The sequence below is a fragment of the Pyrgilauda ruficollis genome, unplaced genomic scaffold, assembly GCF_017590135.1.
Source record: "Pyrgilauda ruficollis isolate IOZ18807 unplaced genomic scaffold, ASM1759013v1 scaffold61, whole genome shotgun sequence".
NCBI classification, from domain to species: Eukaryota; Metazoa; Chordata; class Aves; order Passeriformes; family Passeridae; genus Pyrgilauda; species Pyrgilauda ruficollis.
The window spans coordinates 3037637-3064849 of NW_024527822.1; the positions used below are offsets into that span (position 1 = coordinate 3037637).

General features: G+C 46.3%; 1 protein-coding gene across 2 annotated transcripts in view; it reads right to left on the bottom strand.

The window, feature by feature from the left end:
- The window catches only part of FRMD4A (FERM domain containing 4A), a 209949-nt gene that overhangs the window by 27182 nt on the left and 155554 nt on the right, over window positions 1-27213 (bottom strand). For both annotated transcript variants that reach the window (XM_041483774.1, XM_041483776.1), the window contains exons 11-14: window positions 26750-26836; window positions 12148-12224; window positions 7902-8040; window positions 2050-2191 (exon numbers count right to left, since the gene is read on the bottom strand). In XM_041483774.1, coding sequence (XP_041339708.1) covers window positions 2050-2191; window positions 7902-8040; window positions 12148-12224; window positions 26750-26836 — 445 coding nt within the window. The remainder of the gene's footprint in view (window positions 1-2049; window positions 2192-7901; window positions 8041-12147; window positions 12225-26749; window positions 26837-27213) is intronic.

The window sequence follows — 27213 nt, forward strand, 5'->3', positions numbered from 1 at the left end:
CATCAGCCAGGCTTGAGGGAGGGGGATCTTGGAGCAGAGGGGTCTGAGTGTGGAAGCAATCCAGTGTTTCCAATTCCCTGGTACCTGACCTCTGCCAGACATCTTCTCTCAACACTTTCTTGTAGCTGCTGGAAGGCACACAGCCGCAGCAAACTCTGCAGTCTCCTCAACATTTTGGGGAGAGCCCTGTCCTCAGAGCTGGCAGGATGTAACAGGCAGCTCTGAAGAAAGGAACACAGAGGCAGCTGTGCTTGCCTGGCCCACCAGCAGCACCCTGACAGAAACAGAGGTTCACACAGTCCTAGGAAGGCAACCAGGTAGGCAGATCCACCTCCCCAGGACTGAAGAAATGACTCACCTGGTCAATGAACTCTGGCACTAGTGCAATTCTGATGAGTCTACAAATCCTGTGCTCAGCCAGAAAGGTGCAGGGAGCACAAAAGTTCAGAAATAAAAGCATGGGCAGCTCCCAGTTTGGAATTTCCATACACTTAACCCTGATAGATGCTGGGCCTACACTGGCTTTTCTGGGCCTGATTTTTTGCTGGCTTTCACATGGCTACTGCTCTCTCCAGGTGTAGGAGCAGAAGCAGACCCCAGTGGTTTTTTTTTTTTTCCAGAAACACAAAAGTCCATGTATTAACATGGAAACAGGATTACTACCAAGTAGCTCTCACAAAGTTAGGAATGGTGCCCAGGAGGCTGAGATCTTGGAAAGACCTTAAGAGCTTTCTTGGGGTACTTAACGTTATTTACTTTCCAGCAGGAGTGCTGGAAAAAATGCCAAACAAACAAAGACTTCCAACAACCCGACACCAATCTGGGAGCTGCTGAGCTACTGCAACTCCCCAAGCGATGGGAGGCACAGACAGTGAATTGTATACTTTGTCAGGAAGAGCTCAGGAGCAGAAAGGCAACTCTGTTTGCAGGCAAGGCAAGAAATTGCACAGCAAGCAGCTCTGGAAGCACTGCACATTTTAACCCTTTGATGAACATTTTCCAAGCAGGGTTTTAAGAGAAGTGAGGGATACAGTGATGCAGAGCTAATCCACTACATCAGTGTGGGTTCAGTTTTAAAGCATTTGCATTGTTAGATAGGTTCTTCCTTTGTCCAAGCCTGAGAAGGTTATTCTCTTCTGTTACACCTCTCAATACATTTGGTTTTGATAAATGTTTGAGATGCTTAACAGAAGGTATTTAATTGTCTGAAACTGTTAATTATGGTAATACCAGAAACCTTGCCCTCCTGGAAAGCTCATCTAAGCAGCTTCAGGCTTTTTGCTAAATATCACCTGCATCTTTAAGCCTGCAGTGACATTTCTCACTGTTTTACAAACAGCTTGCCTGGTTCAGACTGACAGAAAAGTATCAAAGAGTCACAACCTCCTGACCTGCCTTCTCCAGTCCTTCTCTCCTCCTGCTCTAGCTTTCCTCTGCATCACCTTCCCTTGGGTTTCTCTCACATCTTCCTCACATAGAGAAGTGCTCCAAACCACCAGAAGAAACCTTCAGGACCCTGGCACTAGTTTGGTAGAGTGCTAGGGAACAGTTCTGTTGGATCTGGGACAGCAGCCAAATCCCAGCAACAGAGAGGCAAAGCAGATGTGCACTCAGTGAAGAAGACACCCTGTTTCAACAATGCTGGGGAACATCACCAGTTCCCAGCCTCAGTTTCCCTTGTGAGCTGCACTGGGTAACTGCTTCCCCACTGCTGGCTGGGCACTCCTTCACAATCCCATTTGCCTCAGGATAAGCTGGATATCAAGGGATGGTTAGGGCAGAAATTGTGGAGACCAGGTTTCAGCTGGAAATTGGGAGGTTGGAGATGACATCCTGGAGTCGAGGAGGAAACGAGTGGTGGTGAAGAGTGAGGGGGAGGCTGCTGTTTGTGAAGCAATGTGCTGAGAGATAGACTGCCACCTGGACAGACAGAAAGGCTAAAGGGAAGTGGCTTTCATTTCTGCACTGCAGCTGCTGGCTGCTCCCCATTATACCATGGCCATGGTCCTTCCCACCATACTACCTCCAGTTACAGGACAAAGGACCTACCTGATGATAGAAGACTCCCGCTGCTTCCACTGATAATTTTGCCTTTACTCCCCATGTTGGCCAGCTTTGAGGTCTTGAGGGTTCCAGTTTCAGTCAGGTCAATTGCAATCTCACTCAGGCTTCTTGCAGCATGAATCTTGGACTGGAGGTGGACACAGGAGTTAGTAATGATTTAACGCCTTTTGAAAGCTCACAGAAAAAAAAAGACCTTTTGCTGTGGCAGGAAACAGGCCTCCACAGCAAACTTGGATTATTTTACAAGAATAGAAGCAATCTGGCACAGTATTCACTGCTGGACTTTTTACATTCTTAAGTGGGTACAATTCTGGCATCGCTTCCTGTTTGGGTTTTTCTCTGCTTTGCCATGCACATTTTTCTCTCTTAAACAAAGGATGTATGGAGTCACTGTTTTACCACATACAATAAGAAACCTTCAGAAATACCATCATAATAACCTGCTGAAAAGCTCGAAGTCTAAAGACCATCTCTAGCATCTAAAGGAAGCCAGAAATCATCAAACTTTGGAACAAGACACAGTGAGGACATGCCTTAAATGGGCTGTCATGAGAAGCTGGAAGAAAATACTGACAGGAAAACACATTCAGGTTATTGTCCAGACTAACAAACTGCATGCAATGCCCCTACTGTGAGGGACCTCTGCAGAGCATTAACATTACTCTAGAGGAAACAACAGCCAGCCCAGCTCAGTAACTGGCCACATTAGGGCACAACCATTGTTCCCCACCAAATGTCAACAAGATTGTTGCAAACTGTAATTACAAGACAGTAAATAATGCACAGCATGTAAACCAATAGAATAGAATAGAACATTTCAGTTGAAATGGACCTCCAACAGTCATCTCAGCCCATTGCTCAAATCTTACAAGCCCTGTGCTTCTGAGCTTCAATTAATCTGTCCTTGAAGGGCCACTGACCTGCAATTTTAATTTCCTAGAAGACAGAAAGCTGTTGGCACATTTTGCCAAGACCCTCCAACTGCAAGAAGAGTTTTATCCAAAAGGGGTTGAAGCCCCAGCTGAAGATCACTTGAGCATTCACCCCTGCACCTTCTCAAGGCCAGAAGAGACTCAGCTCAGGAGATGGGCACATCATTACTGTGCTAACAAATCAAAGCTGATTGATGTCCACATAGCAGGGTGTGATCTGTTCCCACTGGAAGTAACATGAAATAGGACAACAAGGAATGCTTGTCATGATGGGATCTTCAGTGTTACTACACATCATCAGGAAGAAGAAACCATTCCAACAAGAAATAAGCCTGAATTGATGGCTGAGTGTTCACCACTGAGCTTCTTAGTTCTGTTACTGATGTACTGTGGGGCTTTGGGTAAGACACTTAAGGTTAATTTCTTAGTGATCCCCACCTCTGTTTGCATATCAGTGAAATAATACAGGAAGGAAAATGTGTCCCTGTAGCACACTGTATTTTTAAGATTAATTCAAGATTGAAGATGAAGACAGCACTGGGAAAGCCTTACACTGAAAACACCCTCAGAAGTATTATCGTAATTTAATATTCTTGGGTATTTATAGGCTCCATCATTGCTATTCCGAGGTACCCAAATGCCTCACAACAACCCCAATAACAGGGCATGTGTTCTCACTTGTCTGCAAGAGTGCACAGTACAGTCCTTGAGTGCAGTGGCTGAACTACCTGACAAGATATCAGAGCAGATCAGTCAACCAGTACTGGCCCTCTTCAACTAATGTTGTAACCAGTTAGACACTTCTCATTTCCGGCAGTTCCTCCCTAAAATCAGCCCCAGGAGAAGGACAGCACTCTTTAGCTTCTTGGATCAGATGTTTCTGGTCAGAAGCAAGGCCTGTGAAACATCTTCTTCAAATAGTTCTGGAAGGTTAGCTCCAGGTGAAGAGGAAAATCACTGCTTTTATCTAATGAGATTTCCTTCTACTGAAGCCTTGATTAGAAGCCTAAGCATGAACTGCTGGCTTGCTGCAATGCCAGACCTTTGGAGGTAACAAGCCTTCCAACTTCCTTTGTCCTGCTGATAAATCCCCTGCAGGTGTGTATATTTGCTATACAACCCTATGTATCTGTAGGGTTATGTGTACTTTGTATAACCCCAGGAACAGCTACGTTGATCAAACCCAGTGTCTGCTTGACCCAACACACTGAGTCCTGGCAGTGGATGCCTCAGAAAGGCACACACCCCAAGTCTGCATGGACAGATGCATCCCTCCTGCTCAATGAAGCAGTGGTTTTCCTGGTTTTTTTGGACAGTTGCAGCAAGCAGCCCTGTAGTTTATTTCCACTCATTTTCAGAATGCAAATTAGGGCACACTCTGGCCCTACTTGTCTGACTGGGCACCAACCAAAGTGCTGAGTGAAGGCAATGTGATTGCTGCGGGCTGCCGTGGTCCTGGCCAAGCCAGCAGTGGCTAGAAGTGTACCCTATATAGGGCAAATGAAAAAGTGATATAAGACCAAAGCCTGGCATCCCTGGAGCAAGGAGAGAGGAAAAACAAACCAGCAGAGAGGATTAGCAGGGCAGAGTGAGCTTCCTCTGCAGAATGTACAATTCAAACCTGCTGAAACCATAGGAGAAGGTTTTAGATCCAGTCACAGTTGCGCTAATGGTGCCCTGCACTGAACAGTGCAGATGAAACATCTCCTGAAAGGAAGGGGGTTAATTTTCCTTGTTGCTCAGTCCCTGCTGCCTCTGCTGCCTACAGCAATGCCAGTCAGCATCGGGTGGTCTGGTGCACTGGACAGGCCCTCAGCAGCAGCAGGAATCAGAGCAACAGCTCATTTCACACAGGCCACTGAGCAGCAGCCAGCTCTGGCCCGTGCAGGCTGTGTGCTGCAGCACAGCACTGCAAAGCTGGGTTACATCCCATTAGTGCTCCCCCAAGCCCCACAGTCCCTCCAGGCTCAGAAATGTGAAAGCACTTAGCGCAGACCTGCCAAGTCTCATTTACATGGAGGAAGACTGGCTCATTCATGAGTCATTTCAAAGCATGGGACCAAACTGATCCCCAGTGCTGTTCTGACAGGGTCAGAGGGTGAAGAAAAACCCATAAGTGAAGTGAGGAAGAAGATGGACACTAGGGATGAATCGATCCCTCTTGCTGTAGTGATGGGGCTTTGCTGGAGGTGATTTTTTGAAACCATTGGTCTATTTTCTACCAGTTCATTCAGCCAAAAAAGCCTTGCACTTGGAGGAATGTGGTGTTGAAAATTCCCACAAAATGGGACTTCTCAAGGTTTCTAGGCCAAGTGTTTGATTGACTCAGTGCAGTCAACAGAGCAAAGACATGCCTTCAAGTCCTGCTGCATCTGTCTCCCGAAAAAAAAGGGAAGCTGACAGGAGTTCTGCATGCTGACAAGCTCACTTGGGAAGCTGGGGATCTTTTCAGTCTCCACGTTACGCTTCGATTGCGGGGAGAGAGAGACAGATCAGCAGGGAGCAAGACACTGGGAAGCCGGCGAGCTGGCAGGAGTTCAGCATGGAGTGAGGCTGGGACCTCACTTGCAAAAGGGTCAGAATCCAGGCAAAGCCGATTTTATTTCTTTTTAAAATCAAGTGAAGGGTTTTCTTTCCAGTGGAGCTGTTGGTCCAGATCCAACTGGTGCCCAGTTATGTGAGGAGCAGAGTTCAAGCTTTCTTTATCACTATGTCACATCTCCCACCCTCTAATCTACAGCACTGGAGCAAAGGCTCAGCTGTACAGTGAGCTCCAGCAGGCTTTTTCCTCTAAGTTTGTTTTTATTTTTCTTTCTTTTGTCAAAATGATATGAAATGCCAAGTTTGGACATGAAAGGAAGGAATATCTAAGTTTTGCTTTGAAGTTGAGGATTCAATTGAAGTGGGGCCTGAGATTTAAGGGGCTGCAAACCCATGCGACCTGAAACTCAATAAATGTTTGTCTAGGCCCCTGAGAGCTGAACCAAAGACATTTCACATCACCCCACTCTGTGGTATGATTTACTAGTTTCCCAAAGTGAACCTCATATGAGCACTGTGTCCTTGAAGTGACCAGCAGGATGAACTGATCAATTAAAATTGATGGATCTATCAATATTGACAGTGTCACGTCAAAGATGAGGACAACAGATGAAAATATCTGTTCCCTTAAGAGAAAGGGACAAAAATATTTGTATGCCTCTACTTCAAAGCCTCAGCATGACCACTGGGATTATTGTGACAAAGCATGCTGACATGGTCACAGACGTGACAGGTTGACAAATGAGGGCTGGTGGGTGGTGCTGCCTGTAGGAGTGTGAGAGAGGGGAGATAAAACTGAAACACAATCTGCCAACAACAAAAGGAGTCACTGAAGGGAAGTCCTTGGTGTTTCACAGACCCAGTTTCTTACCAAAGAAATGGGAGGAGGAGGGAATCTCCTTTTGTTTGTTGGTTGCTTGTGACCTAAATACCTTGCAGCTAGATCAGCAAATCCATCTTGCTAAAAGTAAAAAAAATTAAACTTCTCTGTGCTTTAAATTTATCCCTGAGTTGACAGAGAGGACTATGCACTGCCCTGATGGTCCTGAGCAGAGAAGGGGGACAGGAAAGCTTCCCTTGGTATCAGTGAGTAAGTAATTTTGTCCATATTACAGCTGGCACGTAGGCAGGGCTACATCCCTAAATTCAATACAGCTTACAACTATGGTGAAACCCAGATTTTTGCATTAGATGAAACATGGCCAAAGTGACTCCAACCATGCCCAAGGCATCCAAAAGCCCTGCCTCCTCTAAAATAAAGTCACAGAGCTTATGATGGGGAAAGCAAAGTCAGAAGGGCTTAGAACGACTGGGACTACCAGCACACTTGTGGCCCTCCACACAATTCCAGAAAGCCAACTCAATTCATTTAACTGGCAGGAAAAATAATGCACTGAAGAAAAGCAGGAAAAATAATTATTTTTCTGCCAGTTTAGTGGGCTGAACTGGCTCGTGAAGGGATCTGATAGGGCCAGGGCCTGAGCAAGGAATGATGCACCCCCTGAAAACACACACAGTGCTTTCAACAAACAAGATGTTAAGATTGTTTCAGGCATTTGGAGGATGATTACCTGCACATTCTGCCATTTCACCAGAGATGAGGACCAATGCAGGCACCCACTCAGTACAGACACTGTCTTCTCTGTGAAGCTTTACATCAGCATGCTCATAAGGGGAGGGAAGTCTGCCTGAGAAGTCTTTTCTCTGTATCAAAGTAATCTCAAAGTGATCAAAGCAATCTCCTGCTGCTCTGGGTATGCCTAAAATTACTGATGAAAAGAATTAAGAGGAAGAACACATACTCTTCTGGTTTCAAGGTGGTTTGTTTTGTGTTGCGTGGCCCTTTGTGCAGCACCAGTTTGCGACAGCTCCTTGTACAGCCAGGCTGTCAAGCCTCCTGCCCCCTGCTAAAATAATATCCCTACCCCTCCTTTCCAGGAAAATACAATAGTAAAAATCAAGGGACAGCAAGAAGAATCCAGAGACACTTGTAGGTTGTGAAGCTACTTTGAACTCAGTTATTGGAAGCTGCCCTAACTTTATGACAGACACGGAAGACGTGGAAGCCATCCAGACAGGGATGTTGACCCCATCTGCTTGCTAACTTTGGCTCCTTCAATTTGATCACAGCTCAATACAATCTTTCCTCAATCCTTACTCCCATAGGCATGAACTGGAATACAAATTTTCTCAATCTGGTCGGGACTAGAAAAAGTCTTCAGTCAATAAGCCTTTTTTTTAAATTTTTTTTATCATGAACAGAAAGGGAGGGCAGAAAAGAAGCCACCATCTGGACTTGATGTGGCTGGGACTATGGGGAGTGAGAAAGACTCACCCACTACAACTGGAACTTCTCATGCTTACCTTGCTTTGCTTCCTGTCCAGGTAGAACTGATGTTGACTAATGGCCATAGCCCAGATAGACTTTATTAATGCTGGACAGGCGTACCATGTATGCACAGCAATGCCACTATGCCCAAAAGTCCTCCTGGTCACAGATGCCCTGGAGAGGAGAAAAGGATGAACTAGGGTTACACAAAGGTTTCACCAGATTGCTTTCTGTGGCAGAAGCTGTCACAGATCTCATAGTAACAGCTGCTGTCTTTACTGTGTACACCCTTGTGTTAATGGGAAAAAAATGCTTAGAAACCAGCAATAAATATCTAATCGAGCCAGGAGAGCATTTACTTCAAATATCTCCTCAAGATAGGAATCTCCAGAGGACTAACAGTAAATATCATCCAGTTTGCCCAGCTCAGACTGTATCCCTGGATTTGGTTGATGCTGACTTGCTGTATATCCCAGGTGAGCCACCAAGGCCAAAGCCTGCATGAATCCTCTGTGTCTCATCACATGCAGAGACATCTGAGCCCAAGTCCTCACATCCTCCACTGCCTCTGGCTTTGGACAGTGGCTCCCAAATATTAGGATACATGTAACTACTAAAGATCCACAGGATCAAGGGCTGCTTTAGGGAGTGTGTGAGGAACTTTTAATGAACCTTGATTTCCCCACTTGTAAACAGATGTAACAGGATTTGCCACATGGTATGGGGGCAGGGAGTTGTGAGGCTCAGAGGGGGCTGCCTAGTGCCCTGGAGAGAAGAATGGGACTCAGTGATTAGCTGAGTGAATTTAAAAACAGGAAAAATAAGAGCTAAATATTTCCTCTCTGGGACTCCCAATTGTTCTCAAACATTAGCAAAAAAACACAGGTTAGGTTTCCCCATGCTTACACAGCTGTACAAACCTGCTTGATTATTCCTCCCCATCCCTCAAAAGCAACCCCACCAGCAGAGCTCCTGACACCAGCACAGCGCAGATCCAGACTCTCAGCCTGAATCTGTGGAACTCCTCCCACTGCAGGGATGGAGCTCTGGCTGGAATAAACCACATCACTGACCTACAGAGCCCCAAATAAATGAGGGCCTCCTCTCCAGTCTGTCAAGATGGGTGTTGTGGTAGAGTAGGATTATGAAATGATGTGACATGAGTACAGAGGCTCACTCAGAAATGTGACACTTTTAGGAACATGGATGATGAAGAGGGACCAGTGCAAGAGACAGCCTGGGGTGTGCTACAGAGGGGTGCCAGAGTCCACAGTCAGCAGGGACCCTGAGCCATGCAGGTGTGGAGGTGACACAGCAGGACAGCCCAGCAGCTCTACTGTGCCATGCAAGGGGGAGTCAGCTCTGTTCACCAGCACTCACAAGTCCTCAAGCCTGCTAAGGTTCCCCTCCTGCACCTGTATTTGCACTGGCCACCTCTCTTCTGGTGCTTGTGGGCCACTGCCTTGTCCAAAGTTGGAGGTGAACATGGAGAGGTGAACAGTTGAAGAAAGTTGTGATAGAGCCAAGAATGAAAGAAAACCAGAACTGCAGCAAAATGAGAATTACTGGCAATGTTCAGTCTGGGAGAGGGCTGACAGCCATTGCATCAGGACTTTTTCAGTGCTTCAAAATGCGTTAAAGTCAAATTATGGAGCTACAAATCAGAGTGAAATTTCTGAGAAAGCAGCCGTGGCCAATGCAAACAAGGTCTGAGACAACTGGGATCTCATGTTTCAGAGTTACCCTGTGCTGAGTCCTTTCCTTGTGAATGGTGCTAGAGAATGCAAACAAGGTCTGTGAGACAACTGGGATCTCATGTTTCAGTTACCCTGTGCTGAGTCCTTTCCTAGTGAATGGTGCTAGACACCTTGTTCTATTACCAGTATTGTTCTTGTGACAAAAGTCTCCATGGATGCAACAGGACAGCGGCTGATGGTGCTGGGCTGCCTCATTTCTGTCACTGGACAGGGAATGAAGGCTGTGCTGGGAGGTGTTCTTGAAGCTGAGACTGGAGAGTGGATCCAGCTCTGGATGCTTTATATTGGTCTAAGGACACAAACCACTGCAGCACACTGGCACATAAAGCTCTAAGGAAATTAAGGCACTCAAACGTGGGCTGAAGCCTTAATTCTGGTGTCATCCTGTTCAGTTCAAACTCCTGAATTCTTAGAAACATATTCTACAAATCATTCATCTTTTCACTGTAAAAGCAGTGATTTAAATTTTTTTTTTCCTTTTTGGAAGCTGTACATGTTTCCCATCAAAACAGCAGACTCCATTGGGACATCTGACTGTTGGTCAGAGCTGTGGACTTGCTTTTCACAGCTGTGTTTGAAGATCTGAGAGATATCCTGAGAGATCATGGGTGTTTTTTCCATGACTTCTCTCCATGCATGCTACATGTGCTATGGAACTAATTCTGTTGACAGCCCCTAAAAGGTATCATTTTCCTCCTTTATGGGATAAGTAACTGCACTGAAAGGAGGTTAAACGGCTTGTTGGGGACAGGAAGCCATGGGCAGAGGCAGGGCTTAAAAACATATATTGTGCTGCCCAGCCCTGGCCACAACCACGGAGCTGTGCTCGCTCTCCTGACTGTGGCTTTGCTGACTCAGGCTCTGGTTTGGCTAGGAGGAGAGGAATGTGGAGAGAGCACTGTGTTGGCTACTCCTCCGCCTCCACATGTTGAACAACTCCTCACAGGAGTCCATCCCACATGGCTGGGAGACTACAACCAGAGCTGTCTTCCCACCACTGCAACGTGCTATGCTGCATTACAGCCCGAGTACCGGTTCCACCTGGATGGTGCTGCTCTGGATACAAAAACCAATCAAAATTATACAAAATCCAACCAAACTAATTCCTTTGTAGCAAGAAAGTAACAGGCTGACAACCCGGGACAGGGCTTTGTCCTCCTGGTGTTGAGTCAGAGAAACAGAGCAATGGAATAAAGAATGGAAGCTCTTCTGTGTCACTAATTCCTATAATCTAAATCCAAATGAGAGAGAAGAGGCTGCTCTGTGTGGCCACATTTCATGCAAGACATCAAGTTGCAAATGTCATTATGATTTTAAGGTCCCAGAGCTATTTCCTTTCTTTTTCTTGCAATTGCTCCTTCAGGAAACAGGCAGAACTTAGGGCATTTAGGGGCTCCTGGCTGCTGGTCGCTTCCAGCACACGTTTCTGAGCCTTGGTGGGGGAAGGAGTGCACTACCCCCAGCTCCTGCTGCTGGAATAACTCCCAGTGTATTCTCGACTTTGGGAATTCGCTCTGCTAGATTTCATGTGACTGTTTACATGCTTAATATTAAGCAGATGCTTAGAGGTTCTGCTGACCTGGAGCTGCACAACGACATGAGCTGCTTTACTCAGTATTTATTTTAACAAATGCACCTATGCAGACAGGCACCGTTGTACTGGTGTGGCTGTGCTCATATCAGGGTAAATAAGGATAGAAATTGCATGCAAAATTCTCCTAATAAAAGAACATATATTAATACAAGATAGGCATGGGAAACAGGTGAAACTGGATCACAACTGACTGATCACTGCAACACACTACTACCAGCAACACATCAAATCAGTCTGAGCAGAGAGATGGTTTCCACCAGTGGTATCATACTTACAGTGCAAACGAGACATTGCTTTTAGTCAGAACAACTTTCAGAGCCATGCACTCACTGTATGCAGCAACCATCCAGTAACGCAAACACACCAGGGGTGCTGAATGCACTGATGGGATGCAGCACAGTCCCCTGAACTCTCACATTAGGATTCCAAAGTAAGAAAAAAAAGGCTGTTGTGCCAAAAAGACAGATGGGCTTCCATCCAGGCTGCTGGTGGTAAACCTCTGGTTCTGTGCCACTGCTTTCAGTTGCACTACTGAATATTTATTTACAAAGAAGCATGTGAGTACAAAATCTGGCGCTCATCTCCGGGCTCTGAGTGAAACACGGGGACAAGGCAAACCCCGCTTTCACACACGAGGGCTGCCAGCATTGCAGCTGAGGCACCGGAGCCACACAGTCCCGGGGGTCACAAGATGCCAGAACAGAGCGAAAGGGAAAAAAACCCCGCTAGGAGCCGAGGGGAAACACATCCTCGAAAACGCACACCAGAACCCGGCATGTCCCGCTGAAAAGAAGCAGCAACCCCTGGCTTGGTACCCGCTGCCTCTCCCTTGAGTGTTCCACAGCTCCCGCACGCAGCGGGAGCAGCACCCGGCTCAGCCCGGCTAGGCACTGCACAGCCCGGCTCAGCCCGGCCCGTCTCGTGGCTCACCTGCGCGGATCGTGCACCTCCACCGAGAACTTCTTCTCGCGGAAATAGAGGTTCTCCAGCTGCCTCCATTGGAAGATCTGCAAGGAGAAGAAGGGGATGAGGCGCCTCCGCGCGCTCCCTCGCCCAGCCCTGCCCGCCGCTCGCTCCCGGCGCTGCGGCGGGAATGCCCCGCTGTGCTCCGCCCCGGCCCCGCGTCCCGCCCGCCGCACCCGCGGGGCAGCCCCGGGGGCGGGCGGCGGCCTCCGTCCCTCCCTCCTTCCCTCCCTCCTTCCCTCCTTCCCGCCCGCCGGCCCCCGCTGCCCGCGGCGGGCGCGGTGCTCGGGGCAGGCGGGGAAGGGTGCCGGTTTCACTTTGCGGGGCCAAATGTATTGAAGACGCATACAAACTCCGGGCAAACCGGGATTCGACTACATTTTCCTTGGAGGGCTGGCACCTGGGGTGTTGCACCGGCCTCCGGCACAGCAGACTCTCCCCGCAGCGAAGATGAGAGCCCCCGCTCCACCCAAGTGCTAATACCCAGCTGTGCTTTTATCCCACGATCCACGAGCCGAGCGGAGTTTATCTGTCCCTGTGCTGTCGGACTCGTGGTGGCCATGCCCAAGGCTCCAGGCGCTCCCGGCGGTACAAAACACGGCAATAAGCAGGTCATATCTCAGCCTCTGTTTTACAGGCTGCACTGCCGGGATGTTTCAGAGCAGCACTGGGACAAAGCCAACACTACCACCAAGGGAGAAACTGAGGCACGAAGCTTTTCATGGGAGTGAAATGCGGCGTGCCCTCTCCCCTGAGTCAGCCTGGGCCAGCTCTGGAGGGCTCTGCGTGCTCCTGGGCAGCGGGATGCGCTTACACGGCCCTGTGCCCACATTTCTCCCGTGAAATAACGCCCATCTCCCAGGGAGGAGGGCGGACCGACCTCAGGAGCAGCGCGAAGGACGCGGTGACAGCGAAATAGTGCCAGCTCCGCAAACTAGCACACCGTCACCACTGCCTCTTCCTTACAAATGAGTAAGCTAAAATCCAAACCCTGGCTTCCAGGCTGCTAATCCACAGGGAGAAGGCAGCCTCCACCCCACTTGGCATCTCGGACTCCGTCTTCCCTGCATTGCCCCAGCAAGCAGCAGGGCTGGGGAACGCAGCTCCGCTGCTGGGGAGCACAGGCAGCAGCGCCCTCCCTGATTTACACTCCCTTTCCCACTCCAAGTAGCTTCTGTGGAGTTCCTGTCCTACCCACGAGGAAGGCGCTGGCTCCTGACACGCCGAGATAAGCCTCGGCTGCCAGTGTCAGCGCTCTGGAGATAGTAAACAGGAGGCGTAATTTGATTTGCACTGATATAGCTGCTGGTGGAGCTGAAATCTCGAGAATAAAACAAACCTCAGAGAGGACCCAAAATTTTCTCCTTGTTGGTACTTCAGGGGCAGCAAAATAGAAAATATTTGTTAAAGTTTCCAAGTAAGGTTGGTTTTTTTTTTTTCTCTATTTTTTTTTTTTTCCCTTTCTGTTACAGGGTGCTTCTTGGAAGGAATGGTCGGGATTAAGAAGGGCACTAAGCTACCCCATATTCTAGGGCTGTCCACATTGCCGAGGGGGTAGAGGAAGAAGGGAGCCAGGAGAGATGGGAAGTCTGAAAGGCTGAGTTACATTGTCCTTAGGTGATTATTTTATTCCTCCACTGGAAATATTAATTGCTGCATAAAACTTGTAAACACCAAACGAAGCACAGAAACACCCATTATTTTACCCACTGAGGGAGGACAGACACAGGGTGAAAGGGTTAAGCCAGGAGCTGAAGTCTGACTCCTCTTTAAGTGCCTGGCTTCAAAGGCATGAAAAGGAAGTTCGGGGCCTAAACTCCCACAGACAACAACTGGGGTCAAGCTGAAAACATCCCTCCATGCTTCCAGATGCCCATCTGCAAGGCGGGGAGGACGAGGCAGCTGTGCTGCACGGCATGTGCAGAGGACGTGTCTGGGAGGCGTTCAGACATGTGGAACACAGAAGAGTCTAAAAAGCCAGCAGATCACACCCTTCAGAAAATACCCCTCTGTCCCCAGGTCCCCCGTTGTCATTTATGACTAAACTTCGGCGTGGCGCAGAAGGAATTTGAAACTTTCCTGAGCTGCTGGCAGCTGCTCTGTTTGGATGCTGTCCTTCCCATCCTCCTCCTCTGTCTCTGCTGGACTGTCCCCTGTGCTCAGATCATTTTCTATTTTACCCTCTCTGCTACCAAATCTCACAGTGCTGTTTGCTAAGGGAAGCTCTGTTTCTCGTTTCTCTTCTATGATTAACTCCAACTGTCCAAACACACAGGGCTCTGGGGAAGCTGTTAGATGCCCAAATGTAGGCATGGAGTGCCCTTTTCCATGCCCCAGGGTTCCCTGCCTGGCCCCTGGCTGCTGCCCCGAGTGGGAGGGAGCCTGACATAGGTCCGGTGCTGTATCTGCCCGCCCCACGCAGATGTCTTGGATCGCCAGCAGTGCCTAAAACAGCATTAGACACCTACGTTTTGGGCACTGGAGCAGCTCCACAGATTTCTGCATTTTTATATTTAGTTTTCTTGTTTTCCTTGGCAGAAGGAGGCAAATCCAGACTCTTGGGAGGGAGAGGGTGGAAGTGACCCCACAACCTAAGTCTGTGTATTTTATTCCATAGGTCTGCTTTCCTGAACGTACATGTATGTTTTACCATTGTTATAACTGTGCTCCATTTGCTCCCCAAGTATTATTCTACAGTGTCCCACTCCTTTTTTCCACATTGATCTGAGAGGTCTCCCCCTTCCTACAGAAAAGGAATCCAATTTGCAAAAATATGAATACCCACAAGAAAGTATCTACTTTCCTGTTAGCCGATCACAATCCCTCCAGAGAAACAAAGCTGAAGGTGCCCCTTCAGCCAGACCTCATAATGTAAGCAAGCTGTTCCCTTCACCAGTTGTCCGCCTTATGTATGGTGTCAAATTGATGTTGTTAATGCAGTGACAGTTGCACAAGGTGCCATTAGTAGGTCTTCCTAAATGGAAGCATAATTTTTACCCATCAAGATCCTTTTACCATGCTGGTGCTTGCAACGTTCACTGGGGAATAGAGCCCCGGCAGGGAGCTGGTCGTAATTTCAACAGGATCTCGTGGAAATGTAGTGACAACAGATGCATGCTGGTTTTGGGGCTGGTTTGAGTCAAAGCATCCATGTTCATGCCAGGTTTGCCTCTCCCTGCACTGAGGTTGGGTCTGGTTTTGTGTTATTTGGCTTATGATTATCTTTGGTTAATTTCCTGGGCCGAATCCAAAGCCTGCACATTGGTGGGTGGGACAATTTGTACTGGTTTTACTGGGATTGCATCAGAGGTGCAATGACCCTTTGACAAAGAGTACCTCAGCAGGGACTGGGACAGCATCTCCCCACACACACTGGAAATGGGGCTTAGGAGAAAGTCAATCATTAACACAAGCTTAGAGCACAGTTCTGCCCTTGAGTAGCTGCCGTCACTCAGTGCCCGCAGACAAGGGCACAATTAGCAGTGCTGCTGCAGAGGGCCAAGTCTGTGATGTGGTGGTTTGCCTGCTGGGTTCTCTTCTGAGGTCAGTAGCTCGTTTTGGATCATGCAGCACTGGGCAGCTTTCAGATGGGAACAATTTTTGGTAGTGGCCATCATTACAGGCTGCACATGAGATGATTTAATCTTCAACAGATACTTAAGGAAGTATCCATGAGACTGGCTTTTGAGCACAGCTGCACACTCACACATGCATGTGAAAAGGGCTAGTAAAAGAGGAGAAAATAATTACTCTTATTTCCTCCTCCTCCAAGGGGCCTGTCCCCACCATGATCTCTGTTTTATCATGCCAATAAAACTGGAACTGGCACTATCACTTGAATTTGAAAAACTGCTTATCAACTCGTGAACATTCAAGGGAATAACTGCTCCCCATCAGACCACATGCACTGTTTAAAATGTGCTGGGGTGGGTGGGGAGGCCATGATGGGAAAACCAGTGCCAGAAATGGCTTCCACAAAGCTGGCAGCTCAGAAGAGGAGCGAGGAGAGAGATCTGAGTGCTGCAGAGTGCGCTGTGGAGAATTCAGGTGCAAGCTACAGGAATTTTCTCACTGGAAACCCCTTCCAAGAGGCTGGCAAGCTTGCCAGGCACCAGATGTTTGTGACTAGTTACAAAGAGCTGCAGTGAAAACCCTTCAGACGCAATCTTCTTTTGTGAGCACACTTGTGGTTTGCTGGCTGGTCCGTAACTAAGCTGAGCCTGGAGGAGAGGGGGCCCAGGGATCTGCATCCATTTCAGCCATGTGGTTCTGAAGGATTTTTTACCATTTTTATTGACCATGCTGGTACTAAGGAGTTTGCACATGCCAGGAGGTAGGGTCAGCGTCAGAGTATTTGGAAAATGCTGGAGGTTCCTGATAAAGAAGGGAATGCCTTTTGTGAATGAAATATCAGGGATTGCTTCTGGCTCAGTCACTCATGGCCTGGGTGACCTGGGCTTTTGGAGAGGTGTGGGGACCTGAGTTAGTGCTAGTCACTGGGCTGTGCTCTTTCCCTTTGTGCTCAGGGAGCCTTGCCAGAGTATTCAGTGGAAGTACTGTGCCATTTATTTGGGAACCCCTGGCAGTAATGAGGCTGTTGCTTGTTCTGTGTTGCCCTTCAGCTCAGACACAGGACAGAGGGGGTTGCTGAAGGCCAGCACTGGAGGTAGGTACCCAGTGCTTTCTGGTCTATGGCACTTAGAAAAACATGCCCACATGGTACCTTCTGGAATAATTCCAAATCCTGAGGCTGGGTTACGGGGTTCCTGATACTGTTTTCTGCCTGCTGTGCCCAGAAAAGCCAGACTCGGTACTGAACTGGGGAACGTGCACTATGGCTGGGCACGCTGTGGGGACACAGTGTGAGCCATTTCGCATTTGGTCTCTTAAGACACAAATATAAATGCCCAGAAGTCTAATTTTCTTTCTGTTTTCTCTGTGCTGAATCACCTGAGATGAAGCACAAGCTGAATGCACATACTCTCAAGGGTTTCAGATAGCATTCTTGGTGGCTGTTCAGAATCAAATCATCTGCAGAAATCTATAGAAGATCTACCTGCTGTTAGCTCGGTTTTATGACCCAAAGGGGATTTACAAAGAAGATGGAGACAGACTTTGCTCAGAGGTGCCCAGTCAAAGTATAAGAGGCAATAGACACGAGCTTGCAACAAGGGAAATTATTAGAAGGTATATAAGTTAAAACCCCAAGTCCCAAAACAATCAGTGCAAGTGGTCAAACACTAGGGCCATGAGTAACCAGCTTTTAGCAGGAGGTTGGACTAGAGACTTCCAGAGGCCTTTCTGACCCATGTTTTTCTTTGATTCTAAAGATCTAATAAATGACCAACTGTAATTGCTGTTGGACCTGCTGACCTATATGGCACCTCCCAGTCCTTCAAGTCTTAACACTTCCTAGATGATTAATGCCTTGTTAAATCACTCTATGCAGAAGGAACAATCATCTTTCCAAATGCATGGACTACCACCCAGACTGGATACTCTGAATGGCTTCTAGGAAAGGCAGAGAAATAATGTGTTCTAACAGCCCCAATGCAACCCCTTCCCTTGCCTACACTACAGGCAAGAGCCAGCACTGGATGACATCCCAATACTAAAACTGGTATTAAACAATGGAACTAAAACAATGACAGTATTTTCACACAGCTTGCATGAGTGAAGCTACAAACTCCCAAGTCTTTCGTCCTGCAGTTTAAAGACAAAACAAACATAACAAAAAAAATTCCTATTTGGAAATGTAATTTCCTCCACTGAACAAACCAGCAAGCTAAATTCTAGGAGCTGAGTTATGCAGGAGGTCAGAGTGGAGGTTGTGAGCGGTCCCTTTTTGGCCTTAAACTCTATGGAAATCACAGCTCCAGCGAAGTCAATGGCAGTTTTGTCCCAGTGATTTCAGTGGGGCCATGGTTTCCGGGCATGGATTTGTGTTCTGCCTCAAGCCAACCTTGCTCCCATCAATCATACCTCTGTCAAACTAGTTAGAGTGAAGGAGGAAGGACTTGGTCCAGGCAGAACAGCACCATCTTAGCTCAAACAAATGGGCTCTTGTTTCAGGGGCAGATTTACCAAGAGATTTCCGTGGGCTGTCACCTGTGAAATAGTGTGACCCACTGCTGAGGGTGCCCCTGGGTCATGAGATGGGGATGCCACTGCACCATAACTTAGTCCTCCATCCTGCCACACTTCCATTCATTCCTTTATTTTTATTAGTTCCTTTATTTTTATTAGTTTGGGGTATTTTTTTTCTTTCACTTCTCAAAACAAGAAAGAAAAAAAAAAAGATTTCCTGAGTGATTTGATGTGGGAAAAGCTCTACCAATGATCTTCCCAGAGGCTTGCCGTCCCCCCTTCCCTCATGGAATGAGAGAATGGCTTGGCTAAGAGGGACTTTCAGTGGTCTGTCAGCAATCCCAGCTCACTATCTAATTACTTCTTCGCCTCAGGCTTCAGGCCTCTTTTTTTGCCAAACAGACAAACAATTTCTGGTCCAATTTGAGATCCCTTTTGCTGTGTGCTGTTCTTGTGGGACCACACCACCCCAGCAAACATTTCTGGCTTGACCAAACACACATTTCTGGCTTGACCAAACACAAATTGCATCTAGGTCTATATAATAACCACTCTGCATTCATTTCCATTATGGAAACACAATTCCCTATTAAATTTCAAAGTGGCTTATTGGCTCAGAGAGACAGCAGAGCATCAGATCACAGAGGGAAGAGCGGCTATTTGGACAAAGCACTATTTGTCTAAATAAATGCAACTTGATATTTGTGTCTGTAACTGTACATAGACTGGAAGATTAGACTTTGACTTTATCTACAACCAAATTCACTTTCACTGCACATATATATCTGGTAGCTGCTGTTAGATTGTGCATTGCTGTCACCATGATGTGTGTGTCTAAATCAACAGATCTACAAAGAACTTTTTTTCCCTGATTGGTTTAAGTTAAACTTTCTCCCTTTTATTCTCTGAAAGGACATCAAAGTGACTGGATCTTTCTGCATTGAAGAGCTCTCTCCTTTCTGGCACAATATATACCATGTATTAGATAAAGGATGCCCAGTCTGTAGCCTATGAATCAGCTATGGCACCCTAGAAGGATTTAGGCTGCCCACAAACCATTACTGCTACTCCCTCTCCTAAAGATCCTCATGTCTTCTCCAGTGGCTTGGCTAAAGTACCTCAGTCTTGGAACCAAAATTCAGGAATCGCCATTCCCATCCCATGCTGCTGTGGCAGTGCACAGTAGTTTGTGTGGCTGAAAATACTCCTGTGATGCTGGGTGCCTGCACAGCGGGTGCCATGGCAGCAGCAATCCCACTCTCATGGTGATGGCTGCAGTGAGCCTGCTGAGCCTCCTGCCCAGACACTGACCAAAGGTACCTCATAGTCACAGCCACTGAGTAATGGGACCCCTGCCTGACTTCATCTAATGATAAAAGTGCCCAGGCCTTTGGAGCAGCCCTGGTGAGCTAAGAGACAGCATCTGAGCAGGGTGGGGTGTGGAGGAGCCTGCTACCACTTCAGAGCCAAGCATAAGTGCTCAAGGAGGTTTCAATCTCTCTCCAGATCTCCACCCTAACTCCAGGGCTCTGAGGTCCAATTTGTTTTACTTTGTGCTGTTGGAGTGATTTGTCTTTGCATCTGGTTGAAGTTCCTGCTGTGTGCTGCAGAATCATTTAAGACTTGGCTGCTGCTTTTACACAGAATTACTCTTTAAGACCTGAATACGACAAAGGACTTAGAGAAGGGAGCTTTATTTTGATGGGACTACTCCTATATTTAATGGTAGCCATGGTCTTGACTTGGCTAGATCACGGGATGAACGTCATGCTCTAGCCTTTCTGAATGTAAATTCTCACAAAAAACCCCTGGGAACTATATCTGTAATGGTACCACCCCAGCACACTAAACCACCAGAATAGTGCTGGTTTCTTTATAAAGAAGCAGTGCCTAAGACTGTGTATTGATGTTTGCAAGCACTGTAGTTGATAAAACTATTTATTTACCTACATAATGGAAACGGAGCATGACTATTGTATGATTCTAAAAAGTTCATGACAATCTACTCACCTGTCTGAAATCAGCCCTGTTTGGGAGACACACCAAAGCAAATTTTTACGAACTTTTACAAGGAGAAAAAAGTGGGGATGATGACCTTATACCCAACTATTAATTCATCCTGGTTCAACCATGACAAATTCCATGCAGTTGAACTCCTTCCAACTTGTTCTAAGCTGTGAAGTTCTTGTCTCGCTCCACAAAGTTACTGTGTAGGTTAATGGCTGTTTCTTTCTCTGGCTGCAGTGATTTATGCAGCCTGTATCCATATCCAGCTCCTACAGCTTTGCTGTAGGATACTGATTGTGGGTCAGCTGGTGAATGGGATTGGGAACTGATCGAGGTTAAGAGTGACCACTTTTTATGGCTGGGTGGTGCTAAGCCAGTCAATCCCTTCTCTGGAGCAGTTTCCTTCCCAACTGCACAGCTATACCAGGATGGCTGAGGAGGGGGCCCAGGGGAGGAAGTGAGCAGTGGGGGCAGGATTGTGATGGGGGAGGAGAGTGCTGAAGGCCACTTCAGCTGATACTGCTGCCAAAAAAAATGTTCACTGAATCACAGCCCAGTGGCATGTCCAGCCAAATCTTGTGGAAGTTCTCAATGTCAGGGACATAATCCTGCTTTCCAGCCCAGTGTGCTTTGATGTCATTTATTCAGCTCCCACTGTGTTTGGCAGCTCTTTGGCACAGTGGTAAGGCATGGAGTAGTGAGTGCTGAAAGGGGAAGTGCCTGGTGCTGGATGGTAGAAACCCCAAACTGAGGCAGACAGCAGCAAAAAAGGTGCTGGTGAGAACATGGTCTCCTGTTTTATGGGGATAGAATAGGGCATTTCTGCAGGGAAAGGCTTTAAACTGTGCCTGCTTTTCAGTGTTTGCAGGTCTGGGTATTATGTCTTAAGGAAAGAAATTGGGTGAGCAACCTCTGTCTATGGGCAGGAACCTTGCTTTGTATATGTCTCCCTCCTTCCATGCTCCACATTTCCAAATACTAAACCAAGACTGAATTACTGCACTATAAAAGGAGTTGAACCCACCGTGACCTGAAGACTGGTTCAGTTTACAGCCAAGTCCATAACCCAAGAAGCACAAGGGATCAGCAAGAGGAAGAGAAATGAAAGCACAGAGCAGAAGGAGTCAGCAGGTAGTCCTTAACAGCCTGCTAATCACAGTGAATAATTTATTACAGCAGTGCCACTGAGACTCCACGAGCTTTTAAACCAGTATTTCCTGGAAATGGTTTCTGCTCATTTTTTATCATTTGTAAATTTGAAATCTTCTATCCCTGTCTGCAATGCAAAGGTGTTTGCAAAGGTCCTAGGAAATGATGAGGAGCCCAATGAAACACGAGTCCAATACATTTTCTGACCTCACTTGATTCTGGATGCCCTAGAGAAAGTCCAGCCTGTTCTGAATACACCCTGTGGCTCAGCAGCATGCCAGTGAGAGGAGTGAGACACATGCTCCATACCTCTGACAACAGAAACCAACTTGGTGTCAAATCAAACACCCTCCTTGAACATGAGGATTTATAACCCCTCCCAAAATCCTCTTTGAAAATAACCAACCCAATGTCAAAACCCTGGATGGAAGGTCACACTTTTCGTGCTATCTTCAATCCTTCTGACATCTTGGCCTCTATTATATGTATAATGTGGCAGGGAGCTGTGCAAGTGAATTGGGCTCCCTGTAACTAATCTGAATTTCATGTTTCTTTTGCCTTTTTTGCTCTCCCTATGTTCTATGATCAGTTAGGACAGAGAGCAATTTGTCAGCTCCCTCCTCCCCATCATTCACTACTTTCTGTACATTTCACATCAACCCTTTACGTTTTTTTTAAGTTACTGGTCTGTCATTCCTTCACCACAGGAAGCACAAGTTTAACCACTCCATCAATGCAATTACTGACTTGACAATGCTTCATTATGCCCTAAAGCAGAGAGGATCTATTTGTTCTGCAATAAAGCAGCTCTTAATTAGGCTATTGCTCCTCCTGTGTAAATATCTCATTTTGCCTCTGGAATTGGGAAAGTTCACTCTATCTCTTGTTGTTTGGAAAAGGCCAAGTGGCACCGGACAGCAATCTTTCACTTTCTGGACACAATTAATGTGCTGATTACTTTGCTCATGCTTTTGACAAGTAGGTGATTTTTCTCTGATCAGACACTTAAAACTGCTGAATTTACTCTGCATTGCTTGGTAAGATGGGTCCAACTCTCCTCTTGGTTTTGCATGTTTAAATGGAAAGTCAGCCCAACTTTTGCTTTGGATTCATGATGACACTACAAACTAAAAATCAAATTCTTTGACATGAGAACCCAAACATTGTTGCATAGACCTTATGGAAAGTGACAGAGCATTCTCACAGCATGCTTCATTTAATCTCAGAGAAAGGGTAATGCTGAGAAGAAATGGCAGAAACTGGTAGCTGTCACAAGGAAATTTTTGGCTAAGCTACATTAATGGCTGAATTTTGTGATGCCTGACATTTTATCTTTTTTCTAAAAACCTTTATTCCCTTTGGGTTCTCTTCAGTAACCAGATAATGTAAGCAGTGATAATGTTTATAAGTCTGAGAAAAAAGGCTCACTTTAGGTTTCATTGCCACTAGCTTTCTATAGAAAAAAAAGAGATAACACTATATAGACGTACCTATTACAAAGCAACTAAACATTACCAGACTCTCCTTTAAGGTAATTTTATTTTTGGTGATAAGTCAAACATTTTCTCTCTCTTTTTATCTGCCATATAGTAGTCCTTTGGCTGACTTTGTTAATCATTCACTCTTCAGCTTGTAGTTAATTGTTTACTAACTGTTAAGCTGTTTGCACTAAAAAATGCCTTTGGGCTCTTAAATCAGTGGGAATATCTCACTAGAACAACAGAGATATGCCTGGTGCTACTACTTGGGTGTGCAGATCTCACAGCTCCAGGCTACACTGCAGCTCTTTGTGTACAGCCTCTGGGGATGGAGTGGAGTCACATCCCTGTGTGCTGGTTAAAATGGACACACACCACTCACAGACAAATGCTCACATTGGGCTGCTGCAGTGCCTTGGCTTTCTTTCTAATTGCTCTGAAATTCAAGCAAGAAACCCTCTAATGACCCTTCACTGAAAATGATGGGCTTGGTCTTTTCACAAGAAAGCATTTGTAGAAGCTAAGTTTAACACAGAGGGAAATGGATTCTGTCCATTTCTGTCCACTTCACCCTGGAAGCTGTGAGCTGCTTCTACACAAATGACACTGGTTCTGCAAGCATCCAAAATGCCTCAGTATATGGTTGGCAAGACAGCAGCTATCTTTCCACAATTGATACTCCCTTCTTCTTGTTCAGCTGGAGCGTTGGATTTTGTGTAGTATACCAAAACTTTTTGCAATGACTTCGTACCCAAGAATGACCAGCCAGCAGATTATAACTCATAAGGACCAAATTTGCACTGCAACAGGCAAAGGGGAAGCCTTTCACAGGGCTTGCTGAGTCTGTGAGCTAGCCCTCAACAGACAGAAGAAAAAGGATGACACTCAAAGTGATGGCTTTGGGTAGGTTCAGGGCTTGCACAAAATTCAAGTATAGGCAGGAAGGAACATAGAAACACAGAGACACATTAGTCTCTGCAGTCCAGGTACAACTGCATTCCAGTTTAATAGCCCTGCATTCCCATCTGAACCACCCAGGACTAGGTGCCAGATACCCATCTCAGCTGCATCCCCAGTAATGCTGGAGAACTTGGTGCCTGAGTGAGAACAGCGCAAGCAGGATGAGGTTCTGGCCCTGTGTCAGCCTAAATTCCCCTCTCCAGTCTCATCTAACTTGATGACAAACCTGGTTAGTTTTCTAGAGACACATGGCTGATTTACTCCAGCAATTTAATGAAATCATGGTCTTGAGTGACTGCTAATGGGATTGCCCGAGATAGGTTCAGCTGCTTAGTGTGTGTTACAGTTTTACTCGCAAGCACAAGAAACATAGAAATCTATCTAGGATGACATATAGGAAAACATTACAATCTCCCTCATAAGACAAGCAAGGTTTTTATATGCACCTAATATAAATGTCTTGATTTCAGCTGGTTTCTTGCTAAAATTTTCTGCTTGTGTTTTTTCCAGGGAGACTTATTTTTCCATTCTAAGTTTTCAATTTGTTTCTGGCATCGGCAGTGTGCAGGAACAAAATATTAAAGACCAGAAAAGCCATAATCTCTTTCCTCCTCCCCCACTAATTTTACCTTGCAGAAAGTTCAGTAAAGTTTACCCCTCCCGTTTGCTCAGCAAAGACTTGAACCAGCACATGCTGGTGCAGTGAAATGAATCAGATACTGTGGCAGGCTGCTCCCAGATACCAGGGTTATCAAGTGCAATTTTACAATCTAATTAGCAAGAGGATTAAACACTACGCCTCACCGAGGCAGTTGATCTGCTCTTGCCAGAGGGGTTTTACCACCTGTGTAGGGTAAGAAGCCTTTGACTTGCTCCACAGAAGGTAAAATCACTCCATGGAGAAATAAGGAAGCCTCAGCCACTCTGTCCAAGTCCCGTCCCTGATTTAGGCTGTTCATTTTGGAATAGCTCTGCCAACAGACGGGGTTTGCAAGCATCATGTAGCAGAGAAATGCTCACCTAGGCTGCCTTTTCACTGCTGTGGTCTCTGGATTGTGGCAATGGACAGATCCGAGCCTGGGAATTTCTGCTTTCTCTTCCCACCCAACCTTTCCTCACAGATAAATGACCACTTCTGCCACAGTTCTTAGTGGTTTATACTTAAGGCAGCACCATTTCTTTGGGTCTCCTGGATTTCATACATGATTTGCTGGGACCAAAAAAACTAATTCCCAACAAAGAGAAAACCAGCACCCTATTTTTTTTTAGGGTTACACTTGGAGAAGAAGGATCAGAGGTGCCTAAAGCCCCTGATTTGAAGTGCAGTGTGAGTGCTAGAGGTAGGCTAGTGGGGACACAGAGAGGCTGGTGAAGATTTAATCAAGCTCCAAAACCAGTGCAACAGAGTGGATCACCCTCAACAGCTGAGAAGAGAAAGTAGAAAAGCTGAGAAAGGAGGCTTGACCCTTCTGGTGGAAATGTGTCTCCTCTCATGCAGTCAGAGCACCTGTTCTGATGCTCTCCACCAACTCTTTCATCCCAAGAGGGATGACAATAATTGCTATAACATGTGAAAAGCTGAGTCCTGTCATGGCAGGGCACTAATTTCTTCCAAAGAAATGTTTGTATTCCTGAGACTGACTTCTGAAGGCATCTTTTAAGTACATGTCTTCCCTGGGGGGTTGGCACTACTAGAGATATGTGGGTACAAACACCTAGCCTAGGCATGTTTTAAACTACCGTGTGTGAGGATGTCTTGCCCTGCAGGTAATGATTGATCCCAAATAGATGTGTCTCCTAGTCTTTGTGAAGACCTCCTTACTCTCTTTGTCCTTTCCTTTAATGAATAAAAGTCCCATTAATAGCCTAGGGTGAATAAAAGGCTATTTGATGCACCTACTGTCTCTTGCTGCCTCCTTAGCAGTTCAGTTTTCTACCAAAACCTTGATTCCAGCTCATTTTAATAGAAGATGCTTTCTGTGAGCACCAGGCAGTGTCCACCTTGAATGTCACCAGAGGATGTGAAAGAAGAATTGGTACAGAGACAATGCAAAGACAAATACAGAACTTAATTCACTGTGGAAGCTTTTGCATCCACAGAAGAGCTGCTCAGTTGCTCCAAATCATCCAGTTCTGCAGCCTATAAATCGGCCTGAAGCCTTGCCTCCTGATGTCTCCACAGGTCTGCAGTGCAACACTTTTGCTAACAGGCTCCATATTCCCACCTGCAGGGCAGGTGCTCAGGGATGAGGTTTTTTACACTAGATGGCATTCTAGTTGGGAAAATCAGAACACATGGGCCCCCCTCATAGGCTGAGCTCAAGAATCAAAACTTCCTTTTTTTTAGGCATGTGTTGAAAACCAGCTTTCCCTGCTACCTTGACATTAACTCAACAGTTAGGAAAATTGTTGCTTATCAAATGTAATGCTGGTCCTGAGAAAATCATGCAATTTTCTTTTTGTAATAAATGGAAGGAGTTTTCCTGTCTCTTCATTCCTTTCTCTCTCAGATCATTTATGGCTTGACAGTACAATATCAAGGGTTGGCTCAGCACCCCCAATCCACCATTGCCAGTGAATGGAAGGCCTCCAGCACCTGAGAGGATCAGGCCTTGAGTTCCCAACTATGTCTTACGAATCACACAATAAAGAAACGTAAATTGCAAGATTAAGTGACACTTATTTCCTCCAAACTCCACAACTTTTAATAAATTATGAGCTACTTTTGTCCATTAATTCTTTGCAGACATTGAGACAAGTTTAGGAGAAAACAAACATCCTTCAAAAATCAGTTGAATCAATGCCAGCATTTGGTGTACATCACACCCTTGACTCAAGCTTTGACATGTGTGGCAAGCCCAGACCTTGGTAGAAAAGCAAACACTTACCTTTCTTGGTTTCACTTTGTCATGGTAGTCATATTGAAAAATCCCCTTGTAGCTAAGTCCTAACCACCATGGAATTCCCTGCTTGTCCTGAAAGAGAAAACAGAGGGAGTTATATTGAATATAATGGGGAAATGCTGGAGATTTCCTGTGTTGTTGTTCAAGATGAAGATTTGTTTCTAAGTAATATCTTTGAATGGGTGTTGTTAAATTTCCCCCTGCTGAGTTCCCACAAGTCACAAAGCTCCATAGTGTTTAGAAGAGATCTGTTTCACTTTTGGCCATGACATATAAAACAATTTAAAATACATCACATGTGATCAAGTTACTCAAAATGCTGTCAGGGGTGCTGAGGAGGTTTGACATGGGTCCCTTGTGCAGTCGTGCATCCTCTTTCTCTTCCCTGTAAATTATTCAGTCTGAACACTCAGAGATTGGAGAGGAAGGAAAGCGAATCACCCAGCTGA